The sequence below is a fragment of the Haemaphysalis longicornis genome, unplaced genomic scaffold, assembly GCF_048455015.1.
Source record: "Haemaphysalis longicornis isolate Haplotype H1 unplaced genomic scaffold, Haemaphysalis longicornis Haplotype H1 scaffold_2, whole genome shotgun sequence".
Classification (NCBI taxonomy): domain Eukaryota; kingdom Metazoa; phylum Arthropoda; class Arachnida; order Ixodida; family Ixodidae; genus Haemaphysalis; species Haemaphysalis longicornis.
Genome location: NW_027526295.1, coordinates 256,968,453 through 256,987,195, shown reverse-complemented (window position 1 = coordinate 256,987,195; position 18,743 = coordinate 256,968,453). Strand labels below are relative to the sequence as shown.

Here is an 18,743-nt window from a genome sequence, read left to right as displayed (position 1 = left end):
AAGTTCTTTTCGGCGGCTTGTAGCGCACAGCCGCTTCTGCCTTGCGCATATCGTGACACTGACGCCTAGCTCAAGGAAATAGCTGTTTTGGCTCTGCTGAGATACTGCGTGATAGTTGCGATTGCTTTGGTATTCCTTTGTTACCCCTAGCAACGAAATAGCTTGTTTTCCTCAACAATTACGGTTATGAATGACCCGTGACGACGTTTGATCATTCCTGACGCGTGATCGTGCCGACTCTCGTAAGGTAGCAGACCAGTATTTCTGCCTTGATTTTTTAATGGTGAAAATATTGCGCGTAGATTGAATTAAATATGAACGATTTTATCTCGTGACAAAACAGTTTCAAATGGGCGCTGTGTTGCGCCTTCTTTTGTCGTCCATGTCGCACGGTGCACCCCTGAAGTCGTTAGAAATGCATTGCCAGCTAGCCGAACCATCACATCATTAAACAGCTATAAGGATTGAAAAAAAAAGTGTCTTACACCACCGTTTGCTCTATTAAATGTTTCTTCTCTCTCTTACTTTATAATCCATATTTTTTCCTTAACTTACCCTGGATAAAATATGACTTTAAACGAATCGTTTACCGACATGACTAGACTTTTATTTTGTTTGACCTCTAGCACGTCAAGGACGTCATCCTCGAGTCCAACACCATACTGGAGGCCTTCGGGAATGCCAAGACCGTCAGGAACAACAACTCGTCCCGTTTTGTAAGTACTATGAAAAAAAAAGAGTCTAGAAACTCCGTCAAACACCCTCTTTTTTCATATTTCTATATCGGTTTTTGTGACTCGCCCTCGAAGCTCATGGATACCGCAATATCTTTACATGTGTAAATCATAACAAGCAGTCGCCCTGTCGTAATGCCGAAATTGCTTGAATGTTCTGGTTAAACTTCCATAATTTGTTTCATTGACCGCCCAGCCCCGCGTCCATCTTGTCTTCTTTTCTCGCTACGCCAAGATGAACCAATATGCCTCAACAACTGTATTTACTCCTTTCAAACAGAAAGGTGTGGATACTTGTTATGCAGCCCCGGGAACTTGCAGGCCGAGAAAAACTACCCCCTGTAGTGAACCGTCGACAGTTGCCGCTGCAAAAAGAAGATTATGTTGCGCGTAGTGAGCAGTGTAAAGCTGTTCTACGATAAAGTCCATTGCTGGCGGGTAAAAGGTTTGATCTTGTAACTTCGAGGAGCTAAGTAATTGAGTCTATTTGTGCGTTGTTTACACGCACTCGAGGCAATGCGTGCCGCGGCCCGCAGACCACGAGATTATATGAACTTTACGCGCTGGACGGCCGTTTACATGCACGTTTCCAAAACCTCCTCCTCCTCCTCCTCCTCCTCCTTCGTGCACGAAAGGTGCTTTGTTTCCCGCTTTAGCCCGCTTAAAAATTGTCGCGCTGCCTGACGCGTGCTGAAATTTAATAGACACTAACGAACAAGGACTCCGATGGCATACAAATATAATATCTTCATAATGAGCATTACTTTTTTCTCATTGCTTAGCGAAACGCGGTCCCAGCCTATCAAAAAAAGAATCCTACCAAGTAAAGGAAATTCTCTTTGTCTAAGTTTTTCTGTCTTTTTCTTTGTATGAGACTTTGCTGCCACTGTGTTCTTATATTTTTTTATATTTGAAGACTGTCGACTTCTGTGTTCTCGGGAATGCATGGGAAGGTTGTTCTCCCCACCCCACCCCCGAAAGAAAAAAAAGCGCAATAGTTTGCAAGCGCCCTTAAAGGCTATGAAGATAAAATACATGTTTGGTTCATTAAAAAGACTGCCTTGCCTCGATAACAATGATACCAGTTCTATCGCGAACTTAAAAGGAATAATCGATATATTAAATTAAACATTTGAAGGAGTGGCGAATCCCCGCCCACTTTCAGGTGGAAATTTCACTATGACATCACAGGATCTTGTTTGTACGATTGGCGCCCGACGACCTAAGTCACCGCCAAGGAACATGGCTGAGGGATGGTAGAGGGCCTCCATTGGTCTTATCATTTGAATTCCATTCCAACGTGGAGTTAACACACTCGTAACTACGTTTTAGTGCTCGCCTATATATATATCAGGGTGTCGAACCGAAAAAAATACCGGTTCGGTTACGGTTCGGGTTCGGGTGAAATAATTTCGTTCCGGTTCAGTTCCGGTTCGACAAAATCACGTACCGAACCGGTTCACGAACCGGTTCGGGAGCTTGAACCGGTTCGCGAACCGGTTCGACGAGTTGAATTATCACTGAAATTAGAAAAAAACATTTACTAGTTTAAAACGACCGTCAAGTCAAAACACAAACAAAAATTCAAAATTCTGCTGTTCCCCAAGGGCAGTGGCGCAATTGCAAAGCAAACTTTAAACAATCACGAGATATTAGAAAAACAAATGAAGTGGCGACGATTTACCACCTTCTTTCTCGCTCAGACATTATGTTGTACCAGCGACTATTCATAAAGCCACCGCCAAGACATATGACGGTGGGATATATTTTCTGTCCTTTCCTTTTTTGTTGAAATCGCAATCGTCGCTATGCAATCACCCATCACGCTAACCTTGAAGCCTTAAATTTAGTCCTGCGTACTGGCGCGTTCAAATACCAGCGCTTAATACCAATGGCGCACATTTTTTTATATTTGTAACAAAACAGAAAAATCCTACAACAGGCACATAAATACTACCAATGAATTAGAATATTTGGTCACCCTGAATAATTTGTTAGCTGTCACCTTATCGAATGTGTTAGCCACACTTTTGTTAAAAGTAAGCTTTAGTTAATGCTCAGTCACTGTATTATTGCTCTGACCACTGCAATTCCTTTTGCGATACCGAAAGTGTGCATTACAATCAGTATGTCATCGTACCGCCTGAACCCCTACCATCGTTCCGTGTGCTACATTGCGGAATCTTATAACAGATAATGCGGTTACAAAATGAAAGGGAAATTTGTCACGCGGAGCATGAGATGGGACTTTTTGGGTAGACGCTCTTTAATTCGTCCACAGCAGTACTCCCCTCCGGAACGAGTCGCAGTAGAAGCAATGTAGCGAGTTGGGCAAACGGCTTAGCAAACGGCTTAGCCACTGAGCAGCTGCTGCGGTCACACTTGTCAAGTATTAATAATTTGCAGGTGTCGGTCCTTTTAAACAAATTATGAAATGCAAAAAGTTTGCACACATCGGGTGTGAGCTTTCGCTGTTGCGCAGTGGAGCACTCCTGCTGCCTGATTGCTCCAATGAAGTCGCAACTAGGGAAGGGCAAAGTCGTTTTATATCCCCTGCAAGCTGCCAAGAATGACATTTCGTTTGGTCAGCTTGCACTACGCTCGCGCCTCCAGCAGCAACAGATCATTGCTACAATGGTGCTAATTCATTTCCCCTGTTGTTACATAGAGCGTGATAGTGTTCAATTGTCGGGAGGGGAAAGTACCCGAGCAAGTACGAAGTTGATGGTACGTGAAAGAAAAAAAGGCCTGAATTGCATTGACTGTGCAATATCAACAACAGAGGGTCGAACCGTTTCGGCATGAACCGGTAACCGTTATTTCTTTTTTCGGTTCAGTTCCGGTTCGGTTTCAGCGCGCTCAAAAAATAACGGTTCGGGTTCGGGTTCAGTTCCGGCAAAAATATCGGTTCAGTTCCGGTTTACGGTTCGTTTCGGTTCCGGTTCGACACCCTGATATATATATATATATATATATATATATATATATATATATATATATATATATATATATATATATATATATATATATATATATAGATATATATATATATATATATATATATATATATATATATATATATATATATATATATATATATATATATATATATATATATATATATATATATATATATATATATATATATATATATATATATATAGCGAATCAGAATAGGAAATGAGGGGCTCGTTGAAAATAACACAGAAATAAGGGTTGGCAGTCGAGAAAACCTCGGAAAGCAAAGGGGAGGATGTGGTAGATCATTGAAACAGATTAAGAATTTGGAAAGAAAGAAAGAAAGTGAAGAAAAAATGCCCGCCAGGTGGGATCCGAACCCACGACCTCCACGAACCCACGACCTTCTGGAGGTCGTGGGTTCGGATCCCACCTGGCGGGCATTTTTTCTTCACTTTCTTTCTTTCCAAATTCTTAATCTGTTTCAATGATCTACCACATCCTCCCCTTTGCTTTCCGAGGTTTTCTCGACTGCCAACCCTTATTTCTATATATATATATATATATATATAACTCTTGCCGATATGACGTCACTGCAGCGCTAAATCTGAATTTTTTTTACATTTGTTGCATTGCTTCAGTTGAAAAACCGGGTGTGATTGAAATGGAACCGTGTGAGTTACCAAAGGCTAGTTCTATCGAATTGAACAAGGTTGTATTTTGTTTTCATATGGCCCTTTTAAGATTCTCTCATGATGTTGGTGTTGATTATGATTGTATTTGTGCCAGGTGAAGTTGTAAACTTGGCGAAAATCCGCAGACCGCGTGGTACAAATCTGTGCCCGTGATACGGGGCGTACATTGCACGCACGGGAACCTTGTGCAGGCATTGCATTAAACGGCCATAGTTTCATGTGATTACTTGCTTTATTTTAACAACGTCCGGAGTATGACGAGTGTGGCATCCGCAATAATATGACGTAGGCCGTAATAATTAGATTTTTTATTTAGTTGTTCATGTCCAAAATTCAAAAGAAAATGTTTTGCATATAATAATTCAACGCCCGTACAGTAGCTGCCAGTGTAAGGCCAATGGAGCTGATTCTGTGCAGTATACATCGAATCTATGCACTTGAGTTATGTGTAGCGCAGGTCTTATCTTAAACAAAAAAAATGAGCGGCTATGAATTATGCATACAAGAAGCGTTATGTCATTACCAATAATTTCAGCAAATACCAACCCTAAACACACAGACATCACGCGCAAGAACAGCGCTGTTAAGGGCGAAAATTACACGAACATGCAGGATTAGCCCACACGCAAAGCGGAATAATTCAGCCATGGGTATTTGTTAAGTCATGCCAGTTCAAATTTGCGCTTCTGTTTTGAGTCTGAACGCAGTCCATTTCATAGCTTCTATCAGGACTCCTGGAGGACATGAGAAGCTTGTGCTTTGTAACATAGTGAATCTAGTTGACATTTCGGCACAGGCCAAGTGTCGAGTCTGCTGCAATGAGTAGTTGCATTATTATCTGTCAAGTTCTCAATGCTTCGTGCATAAATGCCCTAGAGTCTGCCTGGAGGCGTGTACTTTCCAGTAACTTATCTGGAGCGGCCACCTCCTCTAGGTACCCGCCGCGGTGGCCCAGTGGCTAAGGCGTTGCGCTGCTGAGCACGAGGTCGCGGGTTCGTTTCCCGGCCGCGGCGGCCGCTTTTCTGATGGAGGCGAAAAGCGAAAACGCCCGTGTGTACGAGATTTCGGCGCACGTTAAAGATCCCCAGGTGGTCAAAATTAATCCGGAGCCCTCCACTACGGCGCGCCTCATCGCCTGCGTTGCGTCGGCGCGTTAAACCCTATATCAATCAATCAATCACCTCCTCTAGGTGTAGTTACCACTCCCAGATGGGGTAGAGCAAAGTCACTGCAAAGTTCACCATTCAATACTGTATCGAACTTTAAATTTAGCAAGAAAAAATAATTACGCAAAGATGGCGATGTCTGACCATACTCTTGCGGTTAGGCATGTTCAGTGCAAGTTGAGCAAAATATTGCTGCGTTTTGCATTTTGTCGTGAGATCTGAGAAAGGAGTTATAATGAGGTCCTACCATTTTGGTTTCAAGCTTTAATGAAAACACATACTTTAGCTGACGCGTGCGCTGCCATTTTTCAACCGAGTGCACACTGACGGTTTTAAAGCTAAACGATAAAAATACATTTGCAGTGCATGAGCATGGGTGGCTGTGGAATGTATAGGGCGCACAGGGGTTCTGTAGTTTTCGTTGGAGACGTGGGAAATGGAAATTATGTTGGGAATCTCCTTGGTCCACCAGAAAACGGAGGATTGGGCAGTTGTACAGAGCCAGCATGACCTTCGGGCGTAGTGCGATGCTCGAAACAAGTCGGCATTTTGTTTCCCGGAGTACACCAAGAAAACATGCGTATTGGCATGGCCCCGCATACATGAAGACCAAAGACTACCATGCTTCAGTATGAAGCGGACAGTAATGACACAGTTAAGGTAACCCCTTGGTTGACAGCGACCGTGATGTTCAAACTGAAGCATGGTTTCAGGCTAGGACGTCATAGATAGGCTAAAAATTGCAAAGTTGTTTACCGTGACAATTCCTCGGTCATTTCGGTTACTTAAGAAATGCTGACGATTGCTCAAAATGTCCTTCATGCAACATTTTAGAATGTATACGTAGCAGTTGTGGATTCAGGAAGAAAGACAACAGCGCGCACCCGTATGGGGGGGGGGGGGGGGGGGGGGATAGGATAGGGGAGGAGAAGGGCGGAGGTGTGCTGGTGCTCTTGAGAGGGCCTGCGGTCTGTAGCCCATTTATTTAATTAGGAAATTCTGTTGTCATGCCAGACCGATTGAGCCTTGAAAGAACGACAATCCTGTGCCCCACAGATCTTCAAAGAAAGCCAGGAAGATTTAAAGGAACATTCTACCAGAAAGGCACATTCGTTTCTTCGCCACCAGCAAGAAGGTCCTTCTTTTGCGCGCACGCTGCTACGATGATTTTAAAATTGGGTGTAGCAGTGCATGAACATGACGGTATGAAACGCGGTAACAAAAGTCCCGATAACGGGCACGCCATGCGACAGCGGCTACCTCACGTGGAGTTGCACCCAGTAAAAGCAAACTGTTAAAACTGCAGCCGGAACAAATATATTTTTCTCCAACTTCGTGCATAATAAAATATTAAGCGTTTACACGAGTTGAATTTACGTTTTCCCTCATTAAAAGTCACCTATCCGCTCCACCGTGCAGCGCTTTCAACGACGAATTCAAGCGCAAATACTGCGTTCGGAATAAAACCAGATACACATCTTTTAGCTCGCAAACACAAGATACTGTGACATCGTGTAAATATTAGGACATATTATTTAAATATCAAAGAATTCAATTGATCTACACCGCACAACTTAACGCACAATGACTTACAATTCGAGGCCTCTTTTGAGTGTTGGCACTTGGAACATGAACTTCTCAAAGCCAGGGGCGCTTCTATCCTTGCGGCATATTGCTGGTGTTGCGTTTCAAGCCTGGGCAGCCGCCGTCCCGAAAAAAAGCGCCGTGGACGCAATGGAGGGGATTTAGTTGTGATCGAGATCGAAGATGGCCACCGGGTCTTTGTTGCTGTCGCGACGCCGTCTGCCTGTGGCAGATCTCTGATCTGCTGACCATCCTGCCTTCACGTTTAGGATAAAGTCTGGGACTGGCTCGGCGAGCCGCAGCGCGCCCTTTTTGTCTACCCGCTGTTCTCCAGTTTCCTAGGTTAGGGGAAAATACCGCCGAACAAATTTGCCTAATCGCGGAGGTGAAAATGACTCTCGCTACGTCGCCTTTGGAAGGGGACACCCAATGCGCGCAATCTGAGCCCATACAATATCCCACTCCAACAAAACCCTCTCGGGCTCGACAGAAACGTGAGAAAGGAAGAATGAAGGGGTGACGCGAGGAAAGGGCATACTTTGCTGTGCGCCTCATTCACAAAGGCCCTCTGCCCATGCACGACAATCATCCAGCTAAACTGTACGTTTCACCCATTACGGTGCCCCATCGCATTCTTCAGCTACCTTGCAGGAGTCTTGAGTGTGTGCCCACGGCCGTTTGATCTCCTTCTTTTTAGGAGATGGAGCGGCCGTGGTCAGCCACCACCGCTTGCACGTTGTTCTGCTTAACATACAAATATCGACTGTTCCCTTTGGGGCCTGCATCGTACCAGTCTTCACCTATGGATTGCCGGCGCCCGGCGGTCCCTCTTTTTTTCCGCCGCGAGTTAGTGCAGACTGTTCTTTGCTTCCCCACTCATACCGTGACGAGTCACTCTCGGCTGAGAACGATTCAGCCGGCCAATTATTCTGTGTTACCACATGTCTCGCACAAAGGTACACAACGCACGCCTTTGGCGTCCCGTGCGCTGAGCTTACCCGAAGGCGCCGTAGCTTTTGGGGCTGCACCCCTCCGCAATCATCCCTCAGGGGGAAGGGGGGGGGGACTGAAGCCCGGTGTCAGCCCGTGTCAGCCCCCGCCCCCACCCTTCCCCGAAATTTTCCCGGCCGGCGCCGTGCTTCCTGTTATGCCTGGTACGTCGCCTGTGAACAAAGCTGCATATCCTTCGAAAGCGCCGCTATTAGAAACATTCACAACTCAATGTCCGCCCTACGCATGGGCGCTTAAACAAAACGAAGTGCCTGAGGGGTGCGAACCGCTGAGGGATGATTGCGGAGGGGTGCAGCCCCAAAAGCTACGGCGCCTTCGGGTAAGCTCAGCGCACGGGACGCCAAAGGCGTGCGTTGTGTCCCTTTGTGCGAGACATGTGGTAACACAGAATAATTGGCCGGCTGAGTCGTTCTCAGCCGAGAGTGACTCGTCACTGTATGAGCGGGGAAGCAAGGAGTGGTCTGCACTAACTCGTGGCGGGTACGATGCAGGCCCGAAAGGGAACAGTCGATCTTTGTATGTTAAGCAGAACAACGTGCAAGCGGTGGTTGCTGATCACGGCCGCTCCATCTCCTAAAAAGAAGGAGATCAAACGGCCGTGGGCACACACTCAAGACTCCTGCAAGGTAGCTGAAGAATGCGATGGGGCACCGTAATGGGTGAAACGTACAGTTTAGCTGAATGATTGTCGTGCATGGGCAGAGGGCCTTTGTGAATGAGGCGCACAGCAAAGTATGCCCTTTCCTCGCATCACCCCTCCGCAATCATCCCGCAGCGGTTCGCACCCCTCAGGCGCTTCGTTTTGTGTAAGCGCCCATGCGTAGGGCGGACATTGAGTTGTGAATGTTTCTAATAGCGGCGCTTTCGAAGGATATGCAGCTTTGTTCACAGGCGATGTACCAGGCATAACAGGAAGCACGGCGCCGGCCGGGAAAATTTCGGGAAAGGGGGGGGGGGGGGGGGAGCTGAAGCCCGCTGTCAGCCCCCCCCCCCCCTACCGGCTACGCCACTGCCTTAAGCGCTGCTAATCGGTTGCGTCACTCAGCCGTTGTGTTGTTCAGATGCTGTGAAACAAGATGAATAACCGCGTCTTTTACATCATGTAACCGAGTAGTAACCGAGTATCAGTCATGTCTCTATACCGGCCTTGTATCGCAATCACCGAATTTTGCTGTCAGTACTTATTTATTTATTTATTTGTTTTTTTTGTTTGTTTGTTTGTTTGTTTGTTTGTTTGTTTGTTTGTTTGTTTGTTTAGCTACCATAAGGTTCCCAAGGTCCTTATACAGACGGTCGTTATACAAGGTCGGTATACGTGTTACATATAGAAAGAATCGAAAAAAATATAGAAACTTTGCAGAGAGCGTCGTCAGATAGTGCTTAAGCATTATTTTAATTCGCTTATATCCGCACATACACCTCTACGTGTGTATTCTTTCAAGGCCGCAGACCCTGTCTGCCTAAGACCATTACTACAAGGTTTTTTAAAGCAAAGCTTTACCAATCGCGTCGAGCGATTGGTAAAGGTCGCGGGGAATTTGACGGTCGCGGGGAATTTGACCTTCATTTCACCGCAGCTACGCCGTATCCTTGGCAACGTGCGCGTGACTCACCGGGCCGAGCTTCGCCGACGGCCGCGTTCGCTAGCCGCCGCAGCTGCCGGCTTGGCGCATGCGCTCTCCGCAACTGGGTCACCGCCTGACCACGTGGCTCGCCGCGCGCATGCCAGCTTTGTCATTGATGAGAGCGAGTAGGGGGCAGGGTTGCCAGCTGCATGGTTTTCTTCCAGCATGTAGGGCAATCTTGATTTTTCATATTTAATTTTCAATTCTAAGCAAAATGAAGCAAATAAAGTGTGATTTGATTTATTGTAGGGTCTAACGCGGCGGCGCAACGCAGGCGATGAGGCGCGCCGTAGTAGATGGCCCCGGATTAATTTGGGGCACCTGGGGATCTTTAACGTGCGCCGAAATCTTGTACACACGGGCGCTTTTGCTTTTCGTCTCCATCAGAAAAGCGCCCGCCGCGGGCAACTAAAGTATGAAATTATTCCTTCATCTAACAAGTTGTAATGCCAACTTTGGCTGCTGGATTGTGCTTCTGCACACTGATCCGCAGACAGAGAGTAACATAAAATCACTTATCGGAGAAGGACAGAGCGCGAGCGGCATGCATGCAGACAGGGAAGACGTTATAATTAAGAATGTAATCTTCACTATCTGCAGCATGGATGAAAGAGCGACTAGCGGCATAGAGTGATATACCGATAAAGAACAATAGTATGAAACTATATAAATACGTATGGTGGCTTCGATGACGTCACACAATTAGTATCTGCCCACCGTTGACATGGAATAGAGGCAACTAGTGACTCGGAAGACGACGGCGAACAAATTAAACTTTGAGTGTCCGTCAACTTTAGCTGTGGAGAGAGATTAGCAGCAAAGCTGGACGCAGTCCAAGCAGTGGACGAAACAAACCACGTTTATTTGTACTTCACGATTGAGCATATTTAGTCGTTCGTTAGCTTAATTAAACCTGGAAAGAATCTAGCTTTATTGTAGCGGACAAACAAGGGTATGTTCCTTTCGGTCCTGTAGAAAACCACGTATTGACTACAGGCAGCAATTTCCTGATATTTGCAACCTAAACTGTGAACTACGAAAATTAAATAAAACTCGGAGTACGGTTACAGTCGTCTTACAGCTTAGCGGTTAGCTGTCCGTGTGATGTGTTTCGGGGGAGTTTTTAATAACAAGACTTACAGCTGTTTTTTGCTATCATTCTATCAGATCGGTTCCGAATTGGTGAGTGCGTGAAGCCTGACTGCGCGTGAAAGCCCCCCCACCTTCCCGGTTCCCCCTCCTTCCCCGTACGCGCATGAATGGGCGACCGGTGAAATGCGTGTGCTTAGACTGTAAAGACACTGGCCGAAACGGCGCTCCGGAAGCTCCTCAACGTGCACGTATCTGGAAGACAAAAACACCGGCCAAAACTTAATTCCAGGAACCCTTCAAAAAGGCAACACTAGCTGTGGAGACGAAAAATTTCCGTTCTACGCCGATTTGACCGTGCACACTATATTATGAAACCGAAACATACATAGTTTCGCTCTAAAAGTATTGAAATAAACGTAAATAGGAAGTGCAAGAGTTAACTAAAATAAACACAAATAAAAATTACAAGTAAATGGACACACATGTCGCAGAATAGTCATTCTTTAGTGTAGGGCGGAACTTAGGACCACCAAAAATATTGTTTAGGGCGATGTAAGGCTTTTTCAGGCGCGGTGTGGTGCGTTGCGGTCAAAATTGGTCTACAACGAAGTCTTTTCTGAGCTCTGCGCGGGAGCTGGAGGCTTTGAGCCGTCGTCAGCAAGCGGCGTCTGACCACCCTGCGGATATCGCCAGGCGAGCCGCTGGGCTCGGAAAACGTTAATGAAAATTTGAAATGAAAGTTAAAGGAGCCATGAAGACAAAATACAAGTTGGGCTTATTAGAAAGACTGCTTAGTCCCGATAACAATGATACGAATATCATCGCAATCTTCGAACAAATAACGGAGAAATTGAAGAAAACGTGCGAAGCAGTCGCGACCCCTTAGCCAATTTCCCGCAACTTTTCTATGACGTCACGGAACCTCGTTTGCGCGATTGGCGGCCGCCTAACTGACCTGTCGCGATGACACATGACTGGACGTCTGTAATGGGGCCTCTAGTTTCATTTGACCGCATCACTTGAATGCTAACGTGCAGTTAACGCACTGAAAATTGTGTTTTATTGTTGGCCCGTATGACGTCATGCTTGCTCATAACACGTCACTGTGGCGCAAAATTTGAAAGTTTTTAAATACTTCTTGCTTTTTTTTTCGTTAAAAAACATCTTTTGGGGCTGTAATGGAGCTCAGTGAGATACTGAATCCTAGTTCTTTCATATTAAACGAAGTTGTATTTTCTCTTCATGGCTCCTTTAATGAAAACATTAAGTTTTCATTATAATTTTTATGACATAGGTTAGTTTTTGTTGTTTTAAATCATTTCTTTCTGTTCGTCAGGTTATGTTACGTTAGGGAGGCCGAATTGATGCCAAACGCGCCATTTTTTCATCAGAACGCCGGTGGACGTCGCTTTAGTGGGGTGCCTATATTACCGTCAGACGGCACTCTAGAGAGAGAGAGAGAGGGAGAGAGAGAAAACGTTTATTTGAGCTTTCTAAGGTGGGAGTGGTTCCCTAGTCTACACAGCCTTAAAAAAGCGGATATCAAGGCAAACCTCTTAACTGATCTTTCGGCCCCGGCTTTTCCAGTAGTTTACATGCTTTTTTTTTTCGAAGCCCGTATAGTCGCCATACCGCGTCCCGTTCTCACGTACACTTTCGTTTATTTGCGCGCTCATTTTTTATCATCGGGCACGTTACCTTTAAGTAAAAGAGGGAGGGGCACCGTACTCCCCTATACTTGCCCCTTCCAAACAAGAATGCGGAGCGACACCTAAATCCCCGATAATTGATTTGGCGCGAAGCGACGCTCGGACCGCGCGGGAAAAGCGCTTCGATCGCAAAAGCTCTCACTCTTGCTTTGACCATGCTTCGTTGCAGCGTTCTTTCCCTCCTCTTTCTACCGCAGCACTCTCTACTTTGGAAAAAGTCACAACTCAACGGGGAAAAAAAACAAATAGCCGGCGAACGATATTAAATAACGCTACTTCGAAGTGGCAGCAATCGAAGTGTCGAAGTAGGCCACCTAGCGGCATAGTTTAGCAGGCGGATATATCTTACGTCAAATTTCTTTTGTTTTGCTTCCTTGACCAAGAGTGAAAGCTTGGGAAAGGGGAAAGGGAGAGCTCCTTCTATAATAAATACCTCGGAAGGCGTCTTCGCCGGCTAACGTATACTTGCGCATCGCGCTCGACAGGCGCCGTATTGGCTGTTCAGAACAAAGCGAAAAAGCGTATCGGTGGATGCTGGAAGTCAGCCGAATAACCAGCAAAAGTAAGTGCTGTGCGCATCGATTGCCCGGCAGCTCTATATAATGCTCCGTGGTCGGGGAAACTCCGGGGCCGCGAAGTTTTTAGGAAAGACCGAGAAGAGGAGAATGAAATAGACGAGCTTAAGTGCCTCGTATACGTATTGCCTCGCTGTGGTATCGCCGATTCGTTCGGTGCGTGCGCCGCTGCCGTGGATCCCTGCAGTAAGTTCAGGGTGAAGTACCGCGGTAATAATGCATTACTAGAATCGAAGTCTCTTTTTGTTTCCTCCTTTGGACGTAAGGCGTAAAGCGTGTACTGTTAGAAATTGCGTGTATCACCGGAAGAGGGAGGGAGGGAGAGCCGCGGAGGAAAAACTGATGACTGTTTATAGTGCGCTTCGCGCCTCTCCCATTAACGTATAGGGACTCGCGTTTTCTCTCAGTGATTGCAGCCAGCACGTGGCGCGGTTTTTCTCCAGCGAGGAATTTATTTGCCTTACAGTGGGCGTTTCTTTTCCCGAGTTTTTCTTTTCATTGCTCTGTTGCTTTCTGACATCGCGCTCGCCGCCAATTTTAAATTATCTCACTCCATTCACGTGAAAACAGTTGCGTGAAAAGTTCCAGTGACTTTTCCTGTTTCTAATTTTGATGGGTTTTTTTTTCTTTCATCCCATTCCCCCGGATTCCCTCATTTTTTGCGTTTTTTTTTTCTTTGAACCTTGAATGGTTGATCGAAGGTGTTCGTATAATTTTGTTTCCGGAAAATTTTCGGCCATCAAGAGGTTTAAAATAGGAAGTGTGGTTCTTAGAGTTTCTGAATCCAGCTTTTATCACTTCCAATCCAGTAACGACCTTCCATTTTCGCCATTTGTTTATTTCTCCTTCTCCAACGTCAGGTTGAGAGCCTTCGCCACATTATACCTTCCCTGTTTTCGTTTTCCTCGTTATAGCTTCACTTTTTGTGGCTTTTGCTCGGCGATCAACGTTCGCCTCTGTCTCCTCTTTCTTACTGTCTTTCACGATTCCACCTACAGTCCTGGGACTTCCCCTTTTTTATCCTCTTTACCCGGAGGCTTCTCCTTCGCGTTGGTTTCGAATCAGACCGAAAGGTTAGTTTCCCGAGGCAGCCTTTTTTCCCATATGTATGCCGCCCCAGCCGACTCCTGTCTTATATGGGTTCTCCCGCGGGTCTCGATCCCTCCGTTCTGGACCGTCTCCGGCCCGCTTCCTCTTATATTCCCTTCCAACCTTTCGCTCGGTTTTTTTTTTTTTTTTTTTTTTCGCGGCGTTTGACCGACCACCGCGGGAAACTCGCATCACGGGGCAATCCGATGAGGCCCATTCATGCATAGCATTCGCTTCACGTGTGGCTGGCCGGCGTGCGGGCCGCTTTCATACCCCTCATTTACCCTGCACTTCAAGCGGTATTTTTCATCATAGTTTTTCTTTCCCTTTCGCTGCACTCCGTGCGTCATCGTTGGCCGTACTTCTTCTCTTTGATGTACCTATGTGCCTTTTTTTTTTTCACTTCGCGTTTTTCCGCCTTCAGATCCCGTAGCGTCGTAGAGCGCATGCACCTATATTTGGAATATCTGGGAAACTTTTGTTCCCGGACTGGTCAGTCTCGGCGCGGTGAAAAGGGAAGGGTTTACGTGGTATCCCCCTTGCGGGGAACAACGCATAAGCACCGTGCGGGGGAACGGGCGATAAGCAAATCCGAACGGGGAGGTAGCTTGGGTAATAGCAGCCTCGGGTAAAAGGGGAGCTCAAAAAGCGATGACGTGATCTGGCTCGCTCTCCGCGGGGTTCGTTTGCCGCTGTTCGCGGCTGCCTTTATTCTCTCGGGGCGCGCTGCTCCTTGCCTGCGTTCTTCCGTTGCCCTTGAATGGCTTCTCCCTCTGCGTCCACTTCACTTTGACCATGATTAAGGTGCGCTGGCCGGCCGGATATGGACGCGGCATGCTCGTTGGGCCCCCTTTTTCTCTGGGCATTCGTGCGTTGCTATCATTCCGCTCGGCTCCGAACGACCCGCAGTGTTTCCCGTCATGGAGCCGAGGCTTAGTGAGGGGCTTTTATAGTGATGTCCATACCTCCTCACCCCCACCCTCCTATTTTTTACTGTTTTAACTCATTGCACCGGCTTCAGTCTACTAAACGTGTGTGTCTGTATGTATGTGTGTATGCGTGTATGTAAGTGTGCGCGTATGTATGCAGGTATGTATCTATGTCGCATGCATGTATGCATGTGTGTGTATGTATGTATGTATGTATGTATGTATGTATGTATGTATGTATGTATGTATGTATGTATGTATGTATGTATGCATGTATGTATGTATGTATGTATGTATGTATGTATGTATGTATGTATGTATGTATGTATGTATGTATGGACGCATCTGTGTATGTATGTATGTACGCATGCATGTATGCATGTGTATGTATTGATGTATGTATGTATGTGCGCATGTTTATATGTATGTATGCATGTGTGTATGCGCGCATCTGTGTATATATGTATGTATTTATGTACGTATGTACGTATGGACGCATCTGTGTATGTATGTATGAATGTATGGGTGTGTGAGTGTGTTTCGATGCATGCATGTATGTATGTGTGTATGTATGCATGTATGTATGCATGCATACATCCGCGTGCGTGCGTGTGTGCGCGTGTTATTTGTCTTCGCCCTATTATAATAGCTTATCCGTATTTATATTATGGACGTCAATTGTGTTGTAAATAAGTGCAAGTTATATAACTTTCATATTTTACGGGTGGTAAGTACTTTAAGGTGTGAAGCGCTATCCTTCGTGGTGTTCGATATACCCCGCTTACTCTATATGTGTGAACTTTAACGTAATCTCCTATTTAATTTAATTACGTAATTCGGGTACTGCTTCTGCCTTTATCGGCGATCGTTATGTGTATTACTTGTTCACCTACTCAGTTTCGAATTAATGCACAATACCTACGCAGTAGAATGCGCGCCTTTTGCTGCACGCCCCGTGGCGTGTTAGGGCTCCTCAAGCTGCTTCCCCTGTTTTTTTTTTTGTTTGTTTGTTTGTTTTCTTACGCGAGAGCAATAATAGGCTCATTGAGCGCCTGCAACAGCGAAACCGCCCCTCAGCCACGTGTCTTTGACGCGTTCCATAGCGCGAGGCAATCCATAGCATGCGTTCAGACTCGGCAGTAGCGAAAGGTGGCCGTTCAAGCCAATCCACCGCAGATAAAGTAAAAGCAGTGTCTATTATCCCGGCAACCGGGAAAATTACCGTCAGCTTCTTATTGGCTAAGCACGCTACGCGGAGATTCAATCTGATAAATAACCCTTTAAAAAGCAGTGTCTGCAGCTGCCCCTGTAGCGCTGTGGTATAGTGCTCGATTTTACACTGGAAGGCTCAGGTTCGAGTACGACGTTGCGATGTTTTTTTTTTTTTTTTAGCTTTCGATTTTTTTGGTCATCGGGATTTTGTTAGTGCTTTTTTTTTACTCTGGTTTTTACTATATGAAGAGATCGACGCACATGACTTCTAGGATTGGTTGAATTCCATTTAACACAGGTTGTGTTCTGTGTCGTTGGGCTGTGTTAGATTAGGTTTGTTGCAGTTTGGCGGGATTTGGGTAGGTTATGACGCGTTCGGTTAGGTTACGTAAGGTTCGGTCAGGTTATGTTACGTTAGGTTACGTTGGGACGTAATATTATTCAGCAAATTTTCCGCCAGCCAGCTTTTATGGAAACTGCCGTGAGAATTTCCCGGTGGTAATTCTCACGGCTGCCGTGAGATTAGACGCAGCCTGAAGTAAATGAGGGGGAGAGCGCAGCCAAACGATCGAACAGATAGGCGGGGAAATCAGCCGTCGTCGTCGACTCCCCGCAATGCATGCCGGCATGAGTGAGCAGCGGCGCAGCGTGTAGGCGACAGATAGGAAGCGGATCGCCGAGCAGTTCGTCTCAAGTGACATGGGTACACTAACACCTTTCGCACGCTTTCAGTTGGCTCAGCCAATTTAGAAACCCTCCGTTCCTTAATTAACAACGGCATTCAACACAGCTGCATTTTCCAGTACCCCTCTACCCACTGCGATCTCTTCCCATTAGAGCATTCTGTAAAATTACTGTCGTCTCGTTTTCATGCTCCTCGGCCTTTGGCAATTCAATCCCAAGCGCAACAAGCTTTACAATTCGCGATGTAAGAGCTCTAGCGTCAAGACGTATATAGTTCGCAACACCACCGGTGTTGCGCTTTTTTTTTTTACGCGACTTTTTTTCGCAAATGGCTGGTGGCTGTAGCGTTGCTTTCCGCAGAACCACGCGTATACCCTTCAACGCAGGTTATCCCTCCAGTATCGTCATTTGCAGAGCTGCTTCTGCCTATGTCTCGTCCCTAAGCTCAGCAGAGTATTAAAACAGGGAAATAGATTTCGGTGCTTTCTGGCGGGAAACAACTGATTTGCATATAGAGTAGACAGGATGGCACCCGAGTTCCAGCTACCGCGAAAATAACGTACGCACACTGCATCGCTCTTCTTTACTCTGCTTTTCACCTAAATATATAACAAAAATTGTTTGATTTTGGCTCTATGAACGGTACTCCTGCGCCTCGTGCAAACAAAATTGTCTTTCGCTTCAAAACTGCGCGGCGCGATTCCATTACATGTCTTCGTTGTTGCGGAATGTACCTCGCAAGAATACTGCTCATGTAGTGTTGCGATAATATGTTACGTAACCGAAGACTAGACGTTCAAGTGAAGCTTTTGTTTCTGAACACCTAGCGATCTTGTTTGCGAGCGGAGTGCAGCCGTTATTTTTATGGGGCTAAACGCACAAGCGGCACCGGATTTAATCAGTACGAAAGAGAAAAGCCAGTACGGGGGTAATGTAGTTATATCTTTGCGAATACGAAAGGTAACTACCCTCTAAATAAACTTCCGGCAATGAAGTAGTCGCCGTACACACGTTTTTATTATAGAAGCACTGATCAACGTCTTATGTCTTCATTTAAAAGGATTCTTTGTTTGCTTTCGCAATTTCCTTACTGGTTGCGTGGGCGTGCATAATATGACAATTATTCGGTTTGTTACGACAACAAAAAATTGGCCGATATCATTTCTGAGATTCGCTTTAGAGTGCGGTAGCATTTGTACATTATGCGGTGGTCAATTCCTCTATCGCGGGTTGTTTTTAGCTTTGGTCTGGTTATAATACCCAATTGTGGAGTTGCGGTCACATAACATTTTGTGGGAATTTATGGGGGGGGGGGGGGGGGGGGGGGGGGGCGTTACAGGGAGCCTTCGCTATAAGGGCGAGTTTTGTGTCCCACCTGCAAACGGTTGGTTACGCATCTCAATTTTAAAACTTCCTGGCAGGACGCGCAAGTTTTTTTTTTTTATGTACCCGTAATGGACGCATAGGCCCTGTGAAGTGAACACATTTGATATTCATTTTGCGTTCGTATTTGGGTTGGTTTTTCTTGATATTTTCGAAAAAGACGGCCCACCACAACAGACAAAATTTTCTTCCCCACCCATTTCACTGAATTATATGGTTGGTCGGTTTCGGTGACTTCAGCACTGACCAACTGTCGCGTGTCCTTTTCGCTCACTCATAAAAAGGTGGAAACGTGGT

The 18,743-nt window shown here is 46.0% G+C and overlaps 1 protein-coding gene across 1 annotated transcript in view; it reads left to right on the top strand.

The window, feature by feature from the left end:
• LOC144170465 (unconventional myosin-Ie-like) overlaps positions 1 to 18,743 on the top strand; it is a 324,760-nt gene that overhangs the window by 228,518 nt on the left and 77,499 nt on the right. Inside the window, exon 6 of the mRNA XM_077700290.1 lies at positions 627 to 716. Coding sequence (XP_077556416.1) covers positions 627 to 716 — 90 coding nt within the window. The remainder of the gene's footprint in view (positions 1 to 626; positions 717 to 18,743) is intronic.